The following is an 18,762-nucleotide window of genomic DNA, read 5'->3' as shown; positions in this document are numbered from 1 at the left end:
TCATTTTATATCCAGGTCACATTTTCTACATTAAAATATAACCATGCTGACTCCCCCCACCCCCTATACCCTCAGAGAAAAAAAGTGAAGAACTTTACACAACTTGAAAGAAAGATGGAATGCACAGAGAAGTTGCTACTGCACCCAAGTAACAAAGAACACAGAGAGACCAAACAGTAGACATGTCAGAAGTGCACAGAAGACAGCTCAGGGCTCGCAGCAGGAAGGAGGAGGAATTAAAAGACTAAAGCTTTTAAATGCTATCACTTGTGCCACAAGATTACCCTGAAAAGGCAGATAGGTCAGAAAGCAGGACCAAATAGGGGATATTAAGGTTCTGCATAATTTTTTTTTTTTTTTTTAGAAAACCCAACAATCATATGTTCTGGGGATTTTAATGGTACTTAAAAAATGTATCACACAAATAGAAAAGTGCACAAATCCTAAGTGTGCAGCTGATGCATTATTCCAAAATAAACACATCGTTTGTAAGTGTCACTGAGGTCAAAAATAGAGTTTACCAGCATTAGCAGGGGTGGCAGGGAAGAGACCAAACAAAACAGCTTGAAAGCCCTACACATGCTATGTAATAAAAACCATTATAGACTTTTTAACAGAAGGACAATCAATAAAATTAATACTAAATTTACCCCGGCAATGGCACATAGAGAGTCAGGGAGACTGGTGAAGATGCTGGCACTAACGGCCAAGGATGATGGGACAAAGGCCTGGACTAGGTCTTGGGACACAAAGAGTGGTCAGAGATCAGCAGCTTCAACATCGCCCAGGAACTTGTCAAAATACAGGCTCTCTGGCCCCACCCACACCTACCGAATCAGAATCTGCACTTCAACAAGATCCCTGGTAGATTCAAAAGCATATTCAACTTTGAGAAACACTGGCCGAAGTTTTTTTAATAGGAATGAAAAGAGAACAGGATAAGATGTTTCAAAGGAGAACAATGCAAATTAGCAAATATTTGATGACTGGAGAATAAATGAAGAGGCTTAAGAATGCCCAATTCCTGAGCTTGGGCTAACTAGGGTAATGGTCATACCAGAGGTAGACAGAAATTGAAAAGGGAATTGCTAGGCAGGTGGTCAGTAGGGAAAAGACTTTGGTTCTCACCACGCTGAGCCAGAGAGGATGGTGGCATAAACACAGGCTTCCTAGCTGGAGATGTGGGATTAGAGCTTCAGAAAGAGGGTAAAGGCTCATACATAGCAAGTTAGTCATCAGCATAGGGGAAAAAAGCACAGAAAGAACAGGTAATGAAGCCTTTGGGAACATTAACAATTAAGAAGCAGGAAGATAAGAAATCAGGAGGATGAAAACAGAGGGACTGGGAAAGTCCAAAACCCCCAAAGCCAGAGGAGAGCATTGCAGAGAGGTTAAGAGCGAGGAGAAGTGGCAATGGAGGTAGGAGAGCAGAAGGCCGGTTGTAAGGAAGATATAAAATAAGACAGGAGCTAAATAAATGGATAAAGAAATTGAAGGTAGAGGGGAAGGAACCAGAGGGCTAAGAACAAAGACATGGCAGGCAGCTGGAAGAACCTCTTCTCTAATCAGAAGGAAAATTGTATGGAGACCAATGTAAATTCTCTCAGACTAGGAAAGAAGTCCTCAAAACTACATATGATGTTGTTTCTATTCATAGGAAAATAGTAATCTTACGCTGAGCAATGAAGTTCCTCTCAAACTTCTGCAGAAATTCCAAGTAAAGCACATCATCTGAGGTAAGGGCGTCTTCTCCAACTACGGCTTTCATGGCCTGCACATCCTTACCAATAGCATAGCATGCATACTAAAGAGAAAACAAGGTTTACATGAACCTTTATAAATGGTAACGGTACTCTGGGCATTATAAGTGTATTGCTGTAGCTATCTTCACAGTATTTCACATTATTTCCAAACATAATTCACATATGCAAGTATTGGAAAGACTTTATTATACAGCAGTTTCACTAAGGAAGGAGTCTTCAGGCATGCAATACATAGACATTACTAACACTCTACAAAAAATACACTCCCTCAATATACCAATGAGCTTCCATTTTGTAGAGCATTTAAAAATCACAACTTACGCAATAGGAGAAATCCATCTCTAAATTCTATTCAAAAAAAATATCTGGGTTATCAGTAGGTTTATTTATCATTTCTACTTTAAGGTCAAATGTATTTTTCTTTAATTATGCTTGGTATACAATCTCAGGACTGTAGAAACCAAGGATTTCATAGAATATACACAGCTGTATCCCTTAGCGTTCTGGTGATTGCCTAATATGTTAAACAAAAAATTAGTTAGAATAGTCTTTCAGAAATACTCTATAATAAAGGTTACTAATAAAAACTTAATCGTCTTATGCCTTTTTTATTTAAAAACTACCTCATACAGCATTAGAGGTGGGTTTCAAGCATGTGATCTTTAATCTTTGTCATGAGCAGTTATCCTTATGAAAAAGACTGTTTGGCTCTAATGAATGTTTCTGTATTCCAGTATTCTATATTATATATTCTATATTAAAATTCTACTTTGATGGGGGGAGAAGAAAAGTGATATGGAAGAAAGACAAGAGGTATAAGACAGCAGCATGAACTGAGAAAGTATTCATTTCTTTAAACACAATCCTGGAGAAAACATACGTACCAGCTGGTTAGATACATCGGCGTGATCCTTTCTGGTCATACCTTCTCCAGTAGCAGACTTCATTCACCGAGACGACGAGGGCAGCACATTAATAGGCGGGTAAATCTTGGGTAAAAGGGGAAGGGGGAAAATATTATATTTAAGTACAAAATTCAAGCTTTACTGGTAGTAAAGGAGGATTTTAAAACTCATTTTTATTGCTTAAATTGCATAAAACTGCTACATTTGTTTCCTAGATGATTCCTAATATCTCTTCCTGGTAAGAAAAGGGAGTAAGAAACATTTTACAGGTTAAGATTTCTTTTTGAGAATCAAATCCAAAAAGTAAAATCTACAAAACAGTACAAGATTCTATTAAAAAACTGAATTTTCAACATCTGCCTACAATAGCAAATCCAAATGGTCTTCTGAACTCTGACTCATAAAATCACACATAAAAAGATTAACAATAATTTCACCTAAAAGCTGATATCAGAAGCTGGCATCTACTAAAGAACCAATAAAAAATATGTTTTTGATTATTCAGTCATAAAAAAGAATGAAATCTTGCTGTTTGCAACATCACGGATGGACCTTTAGGGCACTATGCTAAGTGAAATAAGCCAGACAGAAAAAGATAAATACCATATCATCTCACATATATGGGACCTTAAAAAACAAACAAAAAAATGTCAAGCTCACAGATAGAGAACAGACTGGTGGCTGCCTGAGGCAGGGGATGAGTGAGCCAAATGGGTGAGGGAGGTTAAAAGGTACAAACTTCCAGTTATCAAATGAGTAAGTCATGGGGATGGAACTTTCACAGCATGGTGACTATGTACGTTAATAATACTGTATTGCCTATTTAAAGGTAGCTAGAAGAGTGGCTCTTCAAAATTCTCATCACAAGAAAAAAAGTGTTGTAACTATGTGAGGTGGTGGATGTTAAGTGGACTTATTGTGGTGATCACTCTGCAACATATACAAACATCAAATCATGACATTGTACACCTGCGACCAATGTAATGTTACGTCAATTATACCTCAATTAAAAAAATTTTAACAATAAAAGACAAAGAAAAAACTCTGAAAAATCTGTTCTTGTATTAATAACAAAAGTGTGTGTGTTTAACAACGGGTGGGATCTAAAAACACTCCACGGAATAATGGAAACTAGACCCAGAGTTTTGTCCAGAGAGTAGTGAGAAAAGCAGTTTCCCAGCAACACAGGCTGACCTGAAGGAGGCTAGTACAGATACTTAGAAGGCCTTAAATGCCAATGAAGCACCTGAACAGGTCCACGTGAAAGTTTTTCAAACTTGCTATTGCTATTATTATTTTTAATAGCAGCATCATTCTTATCCTGCAAATAAATCTCATTTTTTAACTAAGGAGTTAGAGTGGCTAGAGTTCTGCATTCTTTTCTCTACCAGAATAATTTTTATTATTATATATATTATTATTATATGTGACCTGGAGGGAGCCACTCACTCTTTGAGACCTTGTTACAGGGAAGAACCAAATCTGACTACACGGTGGATCTGTTTCTTTGACTTTAACCTTTGCCTTCCGCTGCTTTTGTTCACTAAAAGGATACTGTCTGTACATAATGGCCTGCCTGGGGAACCCTGTTCCTCTGCCTGAATGTTAAACCAAAGTGCCTTTGTTCAGGGAAACATACGGACTCTGCCCACCTGTGGATGGCTGCAATTAAAAAGAAATTAACACATCCCCTCCCTGAGGCTGGCCATTCCAGGGGATATTCGCAAAACTGATGGCCCTTTTACTTTACCTCCTCATCTCCTCCCCATCTCTGTGCTATAAAAGAAACTGGCATCCAAACCCCGATAAGATGGTTATTTTGAGACTTTAGTCCGCCGTCTTCTCGGTCTGCTGGCTTTCCGAATAACGTCGTATTCTTTCCCTCAATGCGTCATGTCTGATTCACTGGCCTGTCGTGCGGCAAGCACAGCAAGCTTGGCCTCGGGAACAACCTTCGTTCATCCGGGTGCGGGTGCTTTGTACCAGGTGAACTCTAAAGTTTTCCCTTCTGTAGATAAGGTTACCTCAACACGTTCCAGAAGGTAAAAGAATAATCTCTCCTTCTGCTTGATTAAAGTAAGCAAACATCTACCTAAAGTGCACTTAAAATATTTGCTTTCCAGACATTTATGTAATATATTCCGCCATGAAAATCTCAAGTTGTGGTCAATGTGTTGGAAAAAGTATGCACTTAATCAGTATTTCCAGTTTGGGTTTATGGCCTCTTGGTGGAAGCAAGTCAGGAGAGTCAAAAGCAGAAAGAGATAACCATCTCCGTGTGTCCCACCACCTTCTCCTACAGCAAGAGGGAACCCACCTGCCCCATGGCTGAGCACAACTACACCACACAGGAACTCCCAGCGCCTGGCCCTGAAATCATCCGAAACCCAGGGCCAATGCAGATCTGTGAAACTGGGTCCTAAATGCTGCTTTTAATTGACATGCTTTTGTTACCTGTATTGTTTAGACAGCTGCAACGTAAGCATGATAGAAACATTGTTGAAATCAAGTATTTTTCAAACACATTGCTAAAGTTATAGGCTTTTCCTTTTTTTTTCCCTCCTGCTTGAAATATTATTAATCTAGAATGGAACACAGCTCACCCTTCCTGTGCAGCAAAAGTACAGCTCAAGTTTCTCAATACTCTTTCTTTCCCAATCTTTCTAAATGATCAGGAAGAAAACATTTTAGAAGACATCTGGGAACATATCTTTTGCTGGCAAAGATGTTGAAAACAGAGAAAAAGTCAGAAAAAAATTACTTCCAATGACATCAAGACCGTATTTTGAAATTGTAACTGACCAGGGTTCTTGGCGTCCTTAAACAATAAAAATTGATCAAAGGCCAGACAAGAAATTCAGGCAAGGCTTTATTGGGGCCCCTGCTGCAGCACGGGGGAGCGAGAACAAACAACAGGTTCCTTTGCTTGCGTGCTCCCTAAGCGGGGGCGAGCTTGCTGCTTATATGGCAGTGGTTCCCAAACCTTTTTGGCACCAGGGACCGGTTTCATGGAAGACCATTTTTCCACGGACCGGCAGGGGGTGGGGTGGGGGGATGTTTCAGGCAGTAATGTGAGCGATGGGGAGCAGGAGGTGAAGCTTTACTCGCTCCCCTGCCACTCACCTCCTGCTGTGCAGCCTGATTCCTACCAGGCTGCGGCCTGGGGGTTGGGCACCCCTGTTATATGGCGTGAGAGCAGGGGTGTGTCCAGGGGTCGGGCCAGAAGGGTGGCTTAGGTGGTTTGCCCACCGCTTAGGTGGTGTTGTGTGCAGGGGGCACGTGCAGTACCCTGCTTTTGCTCTGGGATCTTCAAAAGTGGCAGTTGGGTTTTTTGGTCTCTTTGTATCTTTTGTCCAGAATTTGCCCCAACTGGGCGTGCACGTCGTTATTTTTAGTCCCATACAGTTTCTTTGTTATTTTGTTGCTCGAGGAGAGGTGTGTCGAGGTGCAAGCACTGCAACACTGCAGCAAAGGGCCCCAGGTCCCAGCAAAGGGTCCCAGGTCCCAGCCTGTCTCAAAATCAATATATGGCTGTTGAAAACAATACTAGAACACTGCAAATAAAAGTATGTTATTTGATACATGGCACAAATTTAGTTCTGACAAATGAATTGGCTTCTAAACTTCAAGAGTAACACAAAAGAAGAAAATGAAGTATGGTTAGTGTTATTAAGGAATGCCTCAAAGGAGTGCTGGGTAGTGGGCATATTCTATTAACAGCTTCAAGGAATTAAATAAATCAATGAAATTAAAGGAATTAAAGTATTTAACTGTGAGTCTAGACTGTTTTAGGACTACTGGGAGAATAGCACTAACCCAGTGGCCTCCTGTATATGTTGAAAATAGTAATATGCAAATTGGGTCATTTGTACAAAATTTAGGAAGATTTCTCATTAAGAAGTTCCATTGACTTAAAGTGATACCAATATGTGTTTAGTTCAACATTAAACTACTTCAAATGGTAGGGAATTCCTTTAACCTACTGTTATGTTGAAGCCCTAACCCCCAGTACCTCAGAATGTGACTGTATTTGGAGAAAGGGTCTTTAAAGAGGTGATTAAGGTAAAAGGAGGCCATTAGGGTGGGTCCTAATCCAATCTGACTGGTGTCCTTACTAGAAGAGGAAATCTGGACACAGAGAAGCACCAGGGAAGTGTGCACACGGAGGAAAGACCATGTGAGGACACAGCAAGAAGACAGTCATTTGTCAGTCAGGGAGAGAGGCCTCAGAAGAAACCAACCCTGCCAACACCTCGATCTGGGACTTCTAGCTACCAGAACTGTGAGAAAATAAATTTCTGTTGTTTAACCATCTGAATGTGGCATTTTGTTACTGCAGCCCGAGGAAAATAATACTCTTAGCTTCTGGATTGGCCTGTGGTGGCCTTGCTGAGTGACTTGGATCGGTGAGTCCCTTACAGCTCAGCCACAATCCGTTATACTCATGACCCTCAGGGTCTCACAAGGTTTGGATGCTAGGTGGGTGCCATGTTCGCTACCACTCTCTAAGTCTGCCTTATTTCCAAAGTAGTTTAAGTTTCTCCTCAGACCATCACTGACCAGTCTAGTTCTGGCAAGCAGAAGGCACTCGGTGGCACTGTTGAAATTCAGGAAGTTTTCAAGTTTAATTGTGTCTGCCAGTTGAATTCCCGGAAGAGTATGTGTCTGAGAAGGACCACGATGGTACCTCCTAGCTAACTCAGACCATCCTTAACCACATTCCACACCGTCCGTGCCTAACAGACACTTGTTCACTGACTCAATTTTCAGGGCCAATTGGTCATTTCTAGGCCTTTCCATTCTTTCTAGCGCAGGCTCCTTGTTCTCTCCTATAGAGAGGGCCAGTTCAGAGGTGTCCTCTATGAGTCATCGCTCTTAAGGACTCAGGGAAATTACCCTGAGTCCTTATTTTTGAAATGTGACAGATTAAGCGCCTTACTAGGGAATGACCATTTCTTAGGTAATGAATGAAGGGCCTTGGTCGTGCCCTCCTCGGGAGCAGAGCCTCCAGAGCTTCAGAAGGACTTGGTGTGTTCTGTCCACCTTAGCGCAGGACCATGCTGGTATTTTCATGTAAGAAACTAAGGGTGTTAAATCAGATCATCTTATTAAAATAATAGAATATAAGATTGAAGGTAAGAAAGACTGAAGGAAAGGAAGAAAAAAAATCAGAACCAAAAGAGATAACAGTGATAACATCGCAGGCCTGAGTCACCATCCTGAGAAAGGCTTGCTGGTGTCTAGGCACCTGAATTTTGGGAGGGCTTTCACCACTCCCAGAACTGATAAGAGTGGCTCACTGCTGCCTAAGATGTTTATGCAAACAATGTGGTTGGTGCTGAACACTTGCTTTCCTTCTGGAATCTGGGATTTTGATATGTACCAGGGAGAGGGTGCCTACATGACCATCCCCCATAAAAGCCTGGGCTCCTAGGCTGAGGCTAAGCTCCCCTGGTTGGCAACATTTCACACATGTTGTCCTCATGGCTGGAGGACTTAAGCGTGTCCTGTGTGGTTCCACTGGCAGAGGACTCGAGGGAGCTTGCCTCTGGTTTCCTCCAGACTTTGGTCCACTTGCCTTTTCCTTTGTTGACTGTACTTTGTGTCCTGCTGCTGTAATAAATCACAGCTGTGAATATAACGCTAGGCTGATTCCTATGAGTCCTTCCAGTGAATCATGGAGCCTGGGAGTGGCGTGGCGGACCCCAACATAGGAGTGATCACGGAGAACTACCAGAGGCAAAGAACCCAGAGTGGAATGCAGCCTGGAGACATTCCCTATAGGACACAAGTCACCTCCATGAGAACTGCACAGAACAAGCTCTTAAGATAGCATCCTCCTTTCCACCTGTCACAGATGGGCCTTTCATAATAACAGGAGATCTGTTCTGCATTTCCACACTTTCAAGTAACAATCACAGGTCACAGGAAGACACGTGACACAACATACTTATATATTCCAAGCGCTTTATCTAGTAACAGGGCAACTCTACGAGGCTTTCTCAAGATTTGGCTCTTTCGGTGATTTCATTGCTTCTGAGAATGAGATTATTATCTTGCGCTCAATAAAACATACAAACAAATAAATGTGTTAATGTCTGTACTAACTGTTAGATTTGGGTAGACTAGTATAGGCTATGTGTGGTAGGATTAATTCTTAGATTTGCCAAAGTCCAAAAGAAGAGAACCAGGTAAGCATCAAACTTCACACTTGTCATCACAAGAAAAAGAATGTGTAACAATGTGAAGTGATGCTTGTTAACGAAACTTATTGTGGTAATCATTTCACAATATATACATACATCAGATCATTACGTTGTACACTTTAAACTTACACAGTGTCATGTGTCAATTACGTCTCAATAAAACTGGAAAATAAATTTCACGCTAATGGTAGACATCTTGAACAAAAATTCTATTTTTAAATAATTTGTGAGGAAGAGTGAAAGCCACTGAACAACTAAACCCTTCTGAGACATTCCGTATGGATTTTTAACCTCTTTCAAGAGGCTAACTGTCCATTTTAATATTAGGGAAAAGTAGACAATCCTGCAACAGTGGAATGAAAAATTCCTCCATTCAAAAGTTTCTTCTCAAATCAGAATATTTAGATTTATCCTACACTATGTTTGTAAGGGAAACATACTTACTACCACAAGATTTTGCTCTCATTTATGCAAAAAATAGTAGCTCTCTTACAGTGTTTGTCACAATTCCGATTTCAGAGGAAGTGTTAACTTAAATAGGATTTAGCCAAATATGTTTAAAAATATGTCAAGATTGGGACTTCCCCGGTGGTCCAGTGATTAAGACTTTGCCTTCCAATGAAGGGGGTGCAGGTTCAATCCCTGGTCAGGGAGCTAAGATCCCACATGCCTCAGGGCCAGAAAAGCAAAACAGAAAACAGAAGCAATATTGTAACAAGTTCAATAAAGACTTTAAAAATGGTCCACATCAAAAAGCTCTTTAAAAAAAATATGTCAAGATCAAACAGCTGTTTTGAAACTAATTGTGTATTTAAAGCTGTTTTGGTAGTTTTAGTGACAAAATAGAGATGCTTTTTTCTCAGCATTTTAAATTTGAGTTAGCAATACTGTTAAACCAAAATGATTAGGGTCATATGGTTCACACTGTAATTTCAAAATTAACTCTTACACAAGAGAAGTTAATCTTAGAACAGGACAAAGAAATATATATTTGAAAACTAAGTTTAAGTAAATGTGAAGTAAGTCCTTTGCAACATATAATTGCCATTTCCTAAGAAAAGTAAAAGGCTGTGTGTTAGAGCAGAGGTAAGACAATTCTCCATGGGTTTCTCACATTTCTGCACATCTTACAAACAGAAGCACCGACAGCCCTTTATTCTCAGCTATCTTGCCAAGGATGTTTAGATAGAAAACAGCCTTGTAAGATAATGTCTTCTTCCAGAGGTAAGGGCAAGCATGCTTCCCTCCCAAAAGATTCTGATGCCCTGAACTCTTGTATTATAACCCACTGTGTGTGCAGGCATCCATCCGGGCCTATCCACACAGCCCCTGTGTGACTCAGGGTCAAGGAGAACCAAGGCAAATATTCGGATGCCCATGCTGGCTGCAGTGGTTTATGAGTAACCAAGTAAGTAATAGAGTCCTTTGTTTCTGACCCATAAGTCTTCTGTCTTCTACCTGCATCCATGGAAAACGGCAGCTTAACTTGTTGCAAATAGGGCAAAATCTCAGATACTCCAAAGTTCTGGATGGAAAGATTAAAGTTCATCTCTCAGAAGACTTACTATAGAATGCATATGAAAAGGTCTATGACTAAATAATCTATTTATTTCAGGTCGCTATGCAAACATTTATATATTTTAACAGATTGATCTGCTCAATATGTTAAAATATATATGTATGTTTGTGCTCTTTTGTTTTTTATTGATGCATGATTAGAAATTCTTCTTTGTTTCCTTTTTAAAAATGGTATGTATTGCATTGTTTTTTGATAGAAAATAACAATGAAAAAAAATGTAGTCTGTGGTCTCACTAGTCAGAAAATCCCTGGTGAAATAAAAAATAAATAATAGACATAGGCACACTTGGCTAGAAAATTCAAATAGTACAGAAAAGCTTAAAGAACACAGAAGCCACTCTTTCCCCCAGCACCAACTTAACCATTTTTATGGTTTATTAAAATTGTCTGGGCTTCCCTGGTGGCGCAGTGGTTGAGAGTCTGCCTGCCGATGCAGGGGACACGGGTTCCAGCCCTGGTCTGGGAAGATCCCACATGCCGCAGAGCAACTAGGCCCATGAGCCACAACTACTGAGCCTGCGCGTCTGGAGCCTGTGCTCCGCAACAAGAGAGGCCGCGATAGTGAGAGGCCCGCGCACCGCGATGAAGAGTGGCCCCCGCTCGCCGCAACTGGAGAAAGCCCTCGCACAGAAACGAAGACCCAACACAGCCAAAAATAAATAAATAAATAAATAATTAAATAATTAAAAATGAATATCTGCTTAAAAAAAATTGTCTTTTACTTCTGCATTTACTGCTTCCCATAAATCCTTTTTCAGATTTTCTGGTAGGAAACTCCACAATCTAAGACAGGGAAGGCATCAGGTTCCTGGTTTAGGCACGGTGGCCACCATCCCTCTGCCATGAGATCCTTCTCATCATTAACAATGTTCTAGGGAAGCTGCAGCTTAGGTTCCAGGCACTGGGGGAAACGTAAGCAAATACTTCCTCCTTCCTCTTCCCAACAGGGAAGTGTGCTGGGCCCACAAGACTCCAGTCCCTGTCACCTGGGGACACTCTCCCCTTTTCTCTTCCAAAAGGGAAAGAGAAAAAGATCTACCATGGCCATAGTTAATCTTCTGAAGAGCAGATCAGGAGCTTATTTTTGCTTTAACCATTTAGAAGCAGGATCAACTGAAGTCACTATTGTGAACTGATTACCATTCATTTTTAATTAAAATGTGACATAATAAAAAGCATGCATCTCGTTAACTATATGTCACATTTGCTCAGCTCTAAATTTTGCTACACCATATTCTATTCATGTAATTTCAGTCTTTGAGTTTGTTTCTGCAGTAAAATTTCCACCTACATAAAATTTTACAGAATTGAAGAAACATGTTATGTGTACAGCCAGATCTTTATCATTTCAAAATGTTTATATCCATACTTCAGTATGCTTTGATGATCTTATTTTTAACCTCAGAGTACAGGTTGGACTCTTTAGATATGCAGATTAATCTATGATCTTGTGATTTCAGAGTCACAGGCAATGATGGTATCATTCACCAACCAATTGCTAGTGTCAGGAAGCAGACTTTTCTTCTGCCCTATTAGGTTTAGTAATTAGGGGCCTGCAAATTAAAATGACAAAAGATAGTTTAACAGGAGAAGAAGTTTATTCATATGTATGGGAGCTAACGAGAGAAGTAACTATCTCACTAAATGTTTAAAGTTAGAGGTTTATATATCTAACTTAGCAGAGAAAAGGAAAGTGGAAGAAAGGACTTCTATTCTTTTAGAAGAATAAATGAACGATAAGTAATTTTGTGATTATTTTGTGTCTGCACGTTCAAGGGGTCTTTCCTTCTTCTATGCGAATCTCCCCAGAGAGGGGATTTGTGGTAGGTTTACTCTTGAGTTCTCTCCTGGGAGTAGACCTGTCTTGAAGAGGGAATCATAGAAGCCTCATTTCTCAGAAATGTCTGCTTTTAGTCAAATAAGGAAAGCTCTTTCTGCATCTGTTGATTCCCAAATGTTTTGAGCTTAAAATAATCTCCACACCAACTCTGAGGGTCCAACTGGGTCTCTAGGCATTCCTCCCTATATGTCCTCACTTGTAATGCTGTGAGGCAGTGCCTACTCTACCTTGTACACATAAGGAAACTGGCTCAGAAGGACTCAGTTACCTGCCTCTGGTGAACAACTAGCCAGTTTCAGAGCTGGATTATTACAAGGGACATCTGAATCCATAGCCCAGCCTCTTAGCCCTTTGAGACATGATCACTCAAGAGATCTTAGAGGGCTTCCCTGGTGGTGCAGTGGTTAAGAATCCGCCTGTCAAGGCAGGGGACACGGGTTCGAGCCCTGGTCCGGGAAGATCCCACATGGCGCAGAGCAACTAAGCCCGTGGGCCACAGCTACTGAGCCTGTGGGCCACAACTACTGAAGCCCACATGCTTAGAGACCGTGCTCCGCAACAAGAGAAGCCACTGCAATGAGAAGCCCGTGCATTGCAACGAGGAGTAGTCCCCGCTGGGTGCAACTAAAGAAAGCCCATGGGTGGCAACAAAGACCCAACACAGCCAAAAATAAAATAGAACAACAACAAACGTTTAAAAAAAATGAGAGATCTTAGAGCTCATGTGATCCAACCCTCTTTATGCTATTGAAGAAATTTGTTTACCTCACTGTCAATCACTAAATGGGGGGTCTTGGACAATTTTCTCAGCCCATTTGTGTCCCGGTTTTTCCATCTGTAAAATGATTACAGTATTCACTTCAGAAGCATGCTTTGAGGAACAGTGCCAGGCACATAGTAAGTGCTAAGCATCTGCTCTTATTATTATTTACTTTATAGACATCAACAGATTCTTATAAAATATTCCAAGACTAAGTGTACAGAGTAAAACATGTAAATCATCTCTTACCCACCTGCCCACCCTCTTCCCAGGGGTCACCATCAGTGGATGTGTTTCTAGTCCTTTACCATCATAGTCATACATATTTTTAATCTGTGCAAGCACTCATGAGCTGTCTTCATGCATTTTAACAGAAATGGAATCATATTTTGCAAATTATTCTCCAACCTCCTGTTTCCATTTAAACCACTCAAGTCTTATAGATCTTTCCATGTCAGAACATCTCAGTGTTGCTCATTCTTTTTTAACAGCTGCATGGTGTTATACTGAATGGACTTAAAATGATGTACCCTTCTGATATTGATAAGCTTCTAGGCAGTTGTGGGGCTTTTGGTTTTGTTTTTCTCATGTAGCTAGACAAGCCCTTAGTGATTATAGACATGTGGAAAAGCTAAAGAGAGCATGTTGTTCCAGAAAAGTTCCCATTAATATACAGCAGAGACTCTTCTCTCATGATCGGCTTCGTGTCTCTCCAGCTCTGATAGATAGTATCATCTAAACAAACATTTGGGGTTTTTTTTTACCCATTTCTAGTGGGGCTGCACTTTTGGTTCCCTAACAACTTGCAGCTTCTGATCTGGGCAGAGTGAAGAACAAAAATAAAGGTGATGGTGGAGCTTGTGCCTAGGATGACACCCACTGGACTGAGATAATGAAACAGCCACTGAATGAGGCACGTTTGACCCTGGGGATGTCAGAGGTTTCTAAGGGAGCTTTTAATGGGCTAGTATCACAGGGTCACTTTTTAAAAACAGGTTCTACTTAAGTTGGACTGCATCTTTCTGCATATTTCTTTCTACCATCCTAGTTTCCTTCCAAACCAACGGGATGACAAACCATGCTACAATAACATGAACATGTCGGTTTACATGAGGGAGTAGGGAGTTTACCCTTATCTGGGGAATTCTGAAATAGAGACTCCTGGAGGCACTATTTCTACCTGAATGTTTTGCACACTGCTAACTAATCACTTCTTAACTGCATGAGAGAGGAGTTTTTCTATGTACCATTTCAAATCAGAATCCGATGGTATTTTACCATTAGGCAACAAAAGATCATCAGTTTCCAAAATTTAGTGAAATTTACAACAATTGAAAAAAAATTTTGTGCTAGCAAAAGTATCCAAGAGAGAAGAATCCAAGCCAGGAGCAAATATATTATCAAATTATTCATGAAATAATAATGATAATGATGTTGTGTGTTTGTGGAGAGCTTCCCATAAATGACGCCCTGAGCCAAGCACTTGGCTTAGATCACCTCACTTAATTGTCTCGACAGCGTAATCACTCTCACCTAACTATGAATTCAATCAGTCTGACTGGTTGAAATGCAAGGAAGAGTTCACTGATGTTCCCTGGTTTATAAAGAAAACTGCTTGTTATTACTTCTCTTCTGGATTATTTCACAGACATTACATCGAAGTTTTAGAAGAAAATTCCCCATTTTAGTTTAGCAGATCTTCCCATGTGTTTATCATGTCTTAGCTATAAAAATTTCAGAAATGCAAATATATAATGTAATATAATATACTCTTTACAAATCAGTAAAAGCAAAGATTTATCTCATTCACAAAAATGCTAAAAAAGCAAGATAGCAGAATTAATGCTTTAAACTTAACACCTGACTACTACAGGCTACTACAGATGAATAAACGTCTATAGAAGACAAACTACAGGGACTCCCCTGGTGGCGCAGTGGTTAGGAGTCCGCCTGCCAATGCAGGGGACACGGGTTTGAGCCCTGATCCACGAAGATCCCATGTGCTGCAGAGCAACTAAGCCCGTGCACCACAACTACTGAGCCCGTGCTCTAGAGCCCGCAAGCTCTGCAACATGAGAAAGCCACCGCAGTGAGAAGCCCGCGCACTGCAACGAAGAGTAGCCCCCGCTCGCCTCACTATAAAGAAGGACTATACGATGAACAGCATCAAATTTATAATCACTGGGCAAACCATGAGGTACGATTTGAAATATACTAGAAATGGTCAGTGTCTTTCAAAATATCCCTTCTAGTCTTCCCCATAGTGTCTAAGGGGCCACCATGGCATTGAAATATTGATTTACTGTGAATCTCAAAGACTTTTCAATCTTAAGAAGTGTCTTTCTGAAATGGAACTACCCTTTGTGGCATTCTTTTTTAAAAAAATTAATTATTTTTTAAAATAGATCTTTATTGGAGTATAATTGCTTCACAATACTGTGTTAGTTTCTGTTGTACAACAAAGTGACTCTTTTAAGTCAGGGTCTCTCATCCGTTTATTCATCCAACAATATTACTTGAACCACAATTGCCAGCAGGCGCCGTGTAAGGCTCTGAAGAGGATGGGAGACAGAGGCAGAGCTTTCCTAGGAAAGCTCACATTTTCACCTCCTTTATTCTCACCTGAGAGCAGCTGACACAGAAAGAGCAGGAGAAAATGTTGATGTCTGAGTAGGTAAGAGAGAAAGGACAGAACACTCTCTTTGACCGCCTTACTGTGAGCTGCCATGGGCTGGCTCTGTGGACAGAACATAAAACATGTGGCAAGACTGTGCTGGGGTAAGTGGTTTCTACATGGACTATTTCTAAGACAGTGTTATGCTCTTACAATTTCTCACTTTCATTGTATAACTGTCTCTGCTCTGAGTACATTTCAGAGAAAAATCTTAGGTGAGCATTCAAGTAAAGCAATGACAATGTACTGCAGTGTGACCAAGCGGGTATTTTAGCGATTTATAATGATGCCTCTAACATATAAAATGCTCTACACTTCACAAGTTGGGCTTGTTAGGAGGCAGATAAATTCATGAATGTGTGCAGTCTCTATTATATTTCTATCCTGGACTATTTTTCTTAAAGATTTTTATAGCTGCATAGGAGGTGATTTTAAGAAAAATACTTTGACTACTTTTTTCATGTTAAATACTCACTACAAATATTGTAGGAATATTCAAAGATAGAATTCTCCTGTTCACCTCCTGTCTTGAAGAAGCTTTTACTTTGTGTTTTTGAGTGACATAAAGTCTCTTTGACTTTGTGTTTGAAAGTGACGTAAGTGTGGTAGGTGTCCTGATACAAGGATGGCATTTTCGGTTCCGTGCCTGTCTCTCAAAGGTTCAATGAAGCACAGAGGAGCAGGTGACTTCCTTACTGTTTCTGTGTGGGCTCTGCCTGTCCCATCACTGAGTCTGCCTGTCATCCTCGTGCAGATGGGCAGGCAGTTTACAGGCCCCATGGGGTCTGTGTCCTGGCTTCAATGTTGGACCCATTAGGAGAGCCCTGGGGGACCACATGAGTTGCCCGCAGGGTCCTACCTGAGCTCAGGGGAGCAAAGGGGGAGATTGAGGGCAGTGAGAGCTCTCAGCACCGCTGCCCCTGGGCTCCCTCCCTGGAGGTAGTGATGAATGCCCAGACCTAAGAGCCTTCTGTCCATGTTTGCTGCACATATAAACTTAGTGAGGCAGTGATGAATTTGTGGAGAAAACAATATTTTTTTAAGTCCAAAGAACTAAATTAGAGTTCCTGACCTGTTGTGATTCCAACTTTGTATACATCTCTTAATCTCCATGAACCTCCATTTTTCTGCGCAAAAGAGAGGTAACAGTGATTGCCCTGACTACCTCCACGATGGAAGATGTATTGGTGTTTTACGTACAGTGAAAAACTATACAGGAGTTCCATGGCCGATGGTTTGTAGAATGAGGCAAGGTAGAATAAAAACAGTGACAGAAGGAACAAAAACAGAAAGACGGGGTGTTCTTTTCTTTTAAACAATAATGAATTCACTGAGGAGTCTGAAAAGTTCCAGGAGCTGGGTGCTGCAGAGCCCAGCGGACACCATGGAAACCTCAGCAGGATGTCCAGTGTTTCAATGTTGCATCACCGTTAACTAATAGGAAGCCAGTTTCCTCTCCCTAACTTTCGGAGAACTAAGGATTGTATATTTTGGAAAATAAGGTTGAAAATGAGAATAAAGAGTGAAGATGATTGGATTGTAAATTTTTTTTTTAAATTTCCTATTTTCCTGCTGCCTCAACACCCAGGGGACCAGGTGCGTGGGTGTGCCCAGGCTGATTCCTGCCGCAAGATTCCCTTTTTGCCCTCCCCGACTGTGACTTAGACATTCCAAGAAACGATGAAATCTCCTCAAGCCTTGTTTCTGCTCCACCCAGACTTGCCCAAGGTCCTCACTCTCTCTCGACTCCCCACCTGCTAGGTGGCTGCTGAATGGTGAGGTGCGCCCTGTCTTCTCCTCTAGGACCTGTGAGTATAATAAACCCTGTAATTTCTTCTGCAGAAATATTGCAGTGGCCCTTAAAGACCCTACAAGGGGGACTTACTCCCCCATTTACAATGATACTGGCAGCAAATGGAATTTTAATTCCAAATGTATGTAGTTTGGGAAAGCTAGATGATTTCCTATACAGACTATCTAGAAGGTTCTGTTGGCTCCTAGACACCCAATAAGCTATTAGAGAGTCTGCTTCCTGGACCTTGGCTCACAATAGCTCAGTTTCTCAGGCCCCATCTTTATTTTCATTCTCCCCATTTACACTGGCGCTTATGACTGTCAGCCATGGTTTATGACTAATAAAACCCTATTGTGTAAAATGCACTAGAGTGAGGACCTTGCACAACAGGTGATTTAGGCATAAGAAGCTATCTTTCTGCTATATTCTTTTAAAATACTGAATCATTTTTTAAAACATGAATTACAAGCTGTCAGGCATGTCAGTCATGTACACACAGATATGCAACTAAAACTGTACAGGTGTATCCCTCAGATTGTTTAGTGCTTACAATTTATTTTTGAAAGACATTTTGTGCTAAGTGAATGTAATCTAACATATAATTTTGGTATGTTTTACGAAAGGGACAATCATACTTCTCATTATTATCATTTAATTAATACGAAAAGAGTTAGTTTGGCTTTTGCTCAATTTTGAATGTGATTTTTAAATCTCATTTTATTAATTTAGATGAACTATAGAACTATGGGGGCTTCCCTGGTGGCGCAGTGGTTGAGAATCTGCCTGCCAATGCAGGGGACACGGGTTCGAGCCCTGGTCCGGGAAGATCCCACATGCCGCGGAGCAACTGGGCCCGTGAGCCAAAACTACTGAGACTGCGCGTCTGGAGCCTGTGCTCCGCAACAAGAGAGGCCGTGGTAGTGAGAGGCCCACGCACCGTGATGAAGAGTGGCCCCCGCTTGCCGCAACTAGAGAAAGCCCTTGCACAGAAATGAAGACCCAACACAGCCATAAATAAATAAATAAATAAATAATAAATAAATAAGTAAAATTAAAAAAAAAAAAGAACTATGGTATATCATAGTATCAGCAATTCAGAAATCCTCAATGCAGTTTAACTTTCAACCTGTTCCAAGAGGATTTAAGGGCATCATAATGTCCCAGGGCTGTAAAAATTTGCTTGTGGATGTAGTAACCATACGCTTATCTCACATACAACTTTTCAGTCTTAGAATTAATG

At 40.9% G+C, this 18,762-nt stretch overlaps 1 protein-coding gene across 4 annotated transcripts in view; it reads right to left on the bottom strand.

Annotated features, from left to right (window-relative positions):
• Positions 1–2,048: 2,048 nt before the first annotated feature.
• The window catches only part of LOC309621939 (contactin-associated protein-like 3), a 91,740-nt gene continuing 75,026 nt past the window's right edge, over positions 2,049–18,762 (bottom strand). The window contains exons 5-6 of one of the 4 annotated variants that reach the window (XM_082409210.1): positions 13,059–13,128; positions 8,034–8,281 (exon numbers count right to left, since the gene is read on the bottom strand). In XM_082409210.1, the coding sequence (XP_082265336.1) occupies positions 8,165–8,281; positions 13,059–13,128 (187 nt within the window). In that variant the 3' untranslated portion in view covers positions 8,034–8,164. Of the gene's footprint in view, positions 2,753–8,033; positions 8,282–9,893; positions 10,400–13,058; positions 13,129–18,762 lie in introns of those variants that run through there. The other 3 variants (XM_082409212.1, XM_082409211.1, XM_082409209.1) reach the window with 3 other exon arrangements.

Source organism: Balaenoptera borealis (assembly GCF_965194805.1).
Source record: "Balaenoptera borealis genome assembly, contig: HAP1_SCAFFOLD_1242, whole genome shotgun sequence".
Classification (NCBI taxonomy): Eukaryota; Metazoa; Chordata; class Mammalia; order Artiodactyla; family Balaenopteridae; genus Balaenoptera; species Balaenoptera borealis.
Note: the sequence above shows the minus strand (reverse complement) of the source record. Positions and strands in the feature narration are given on the sequence as shown.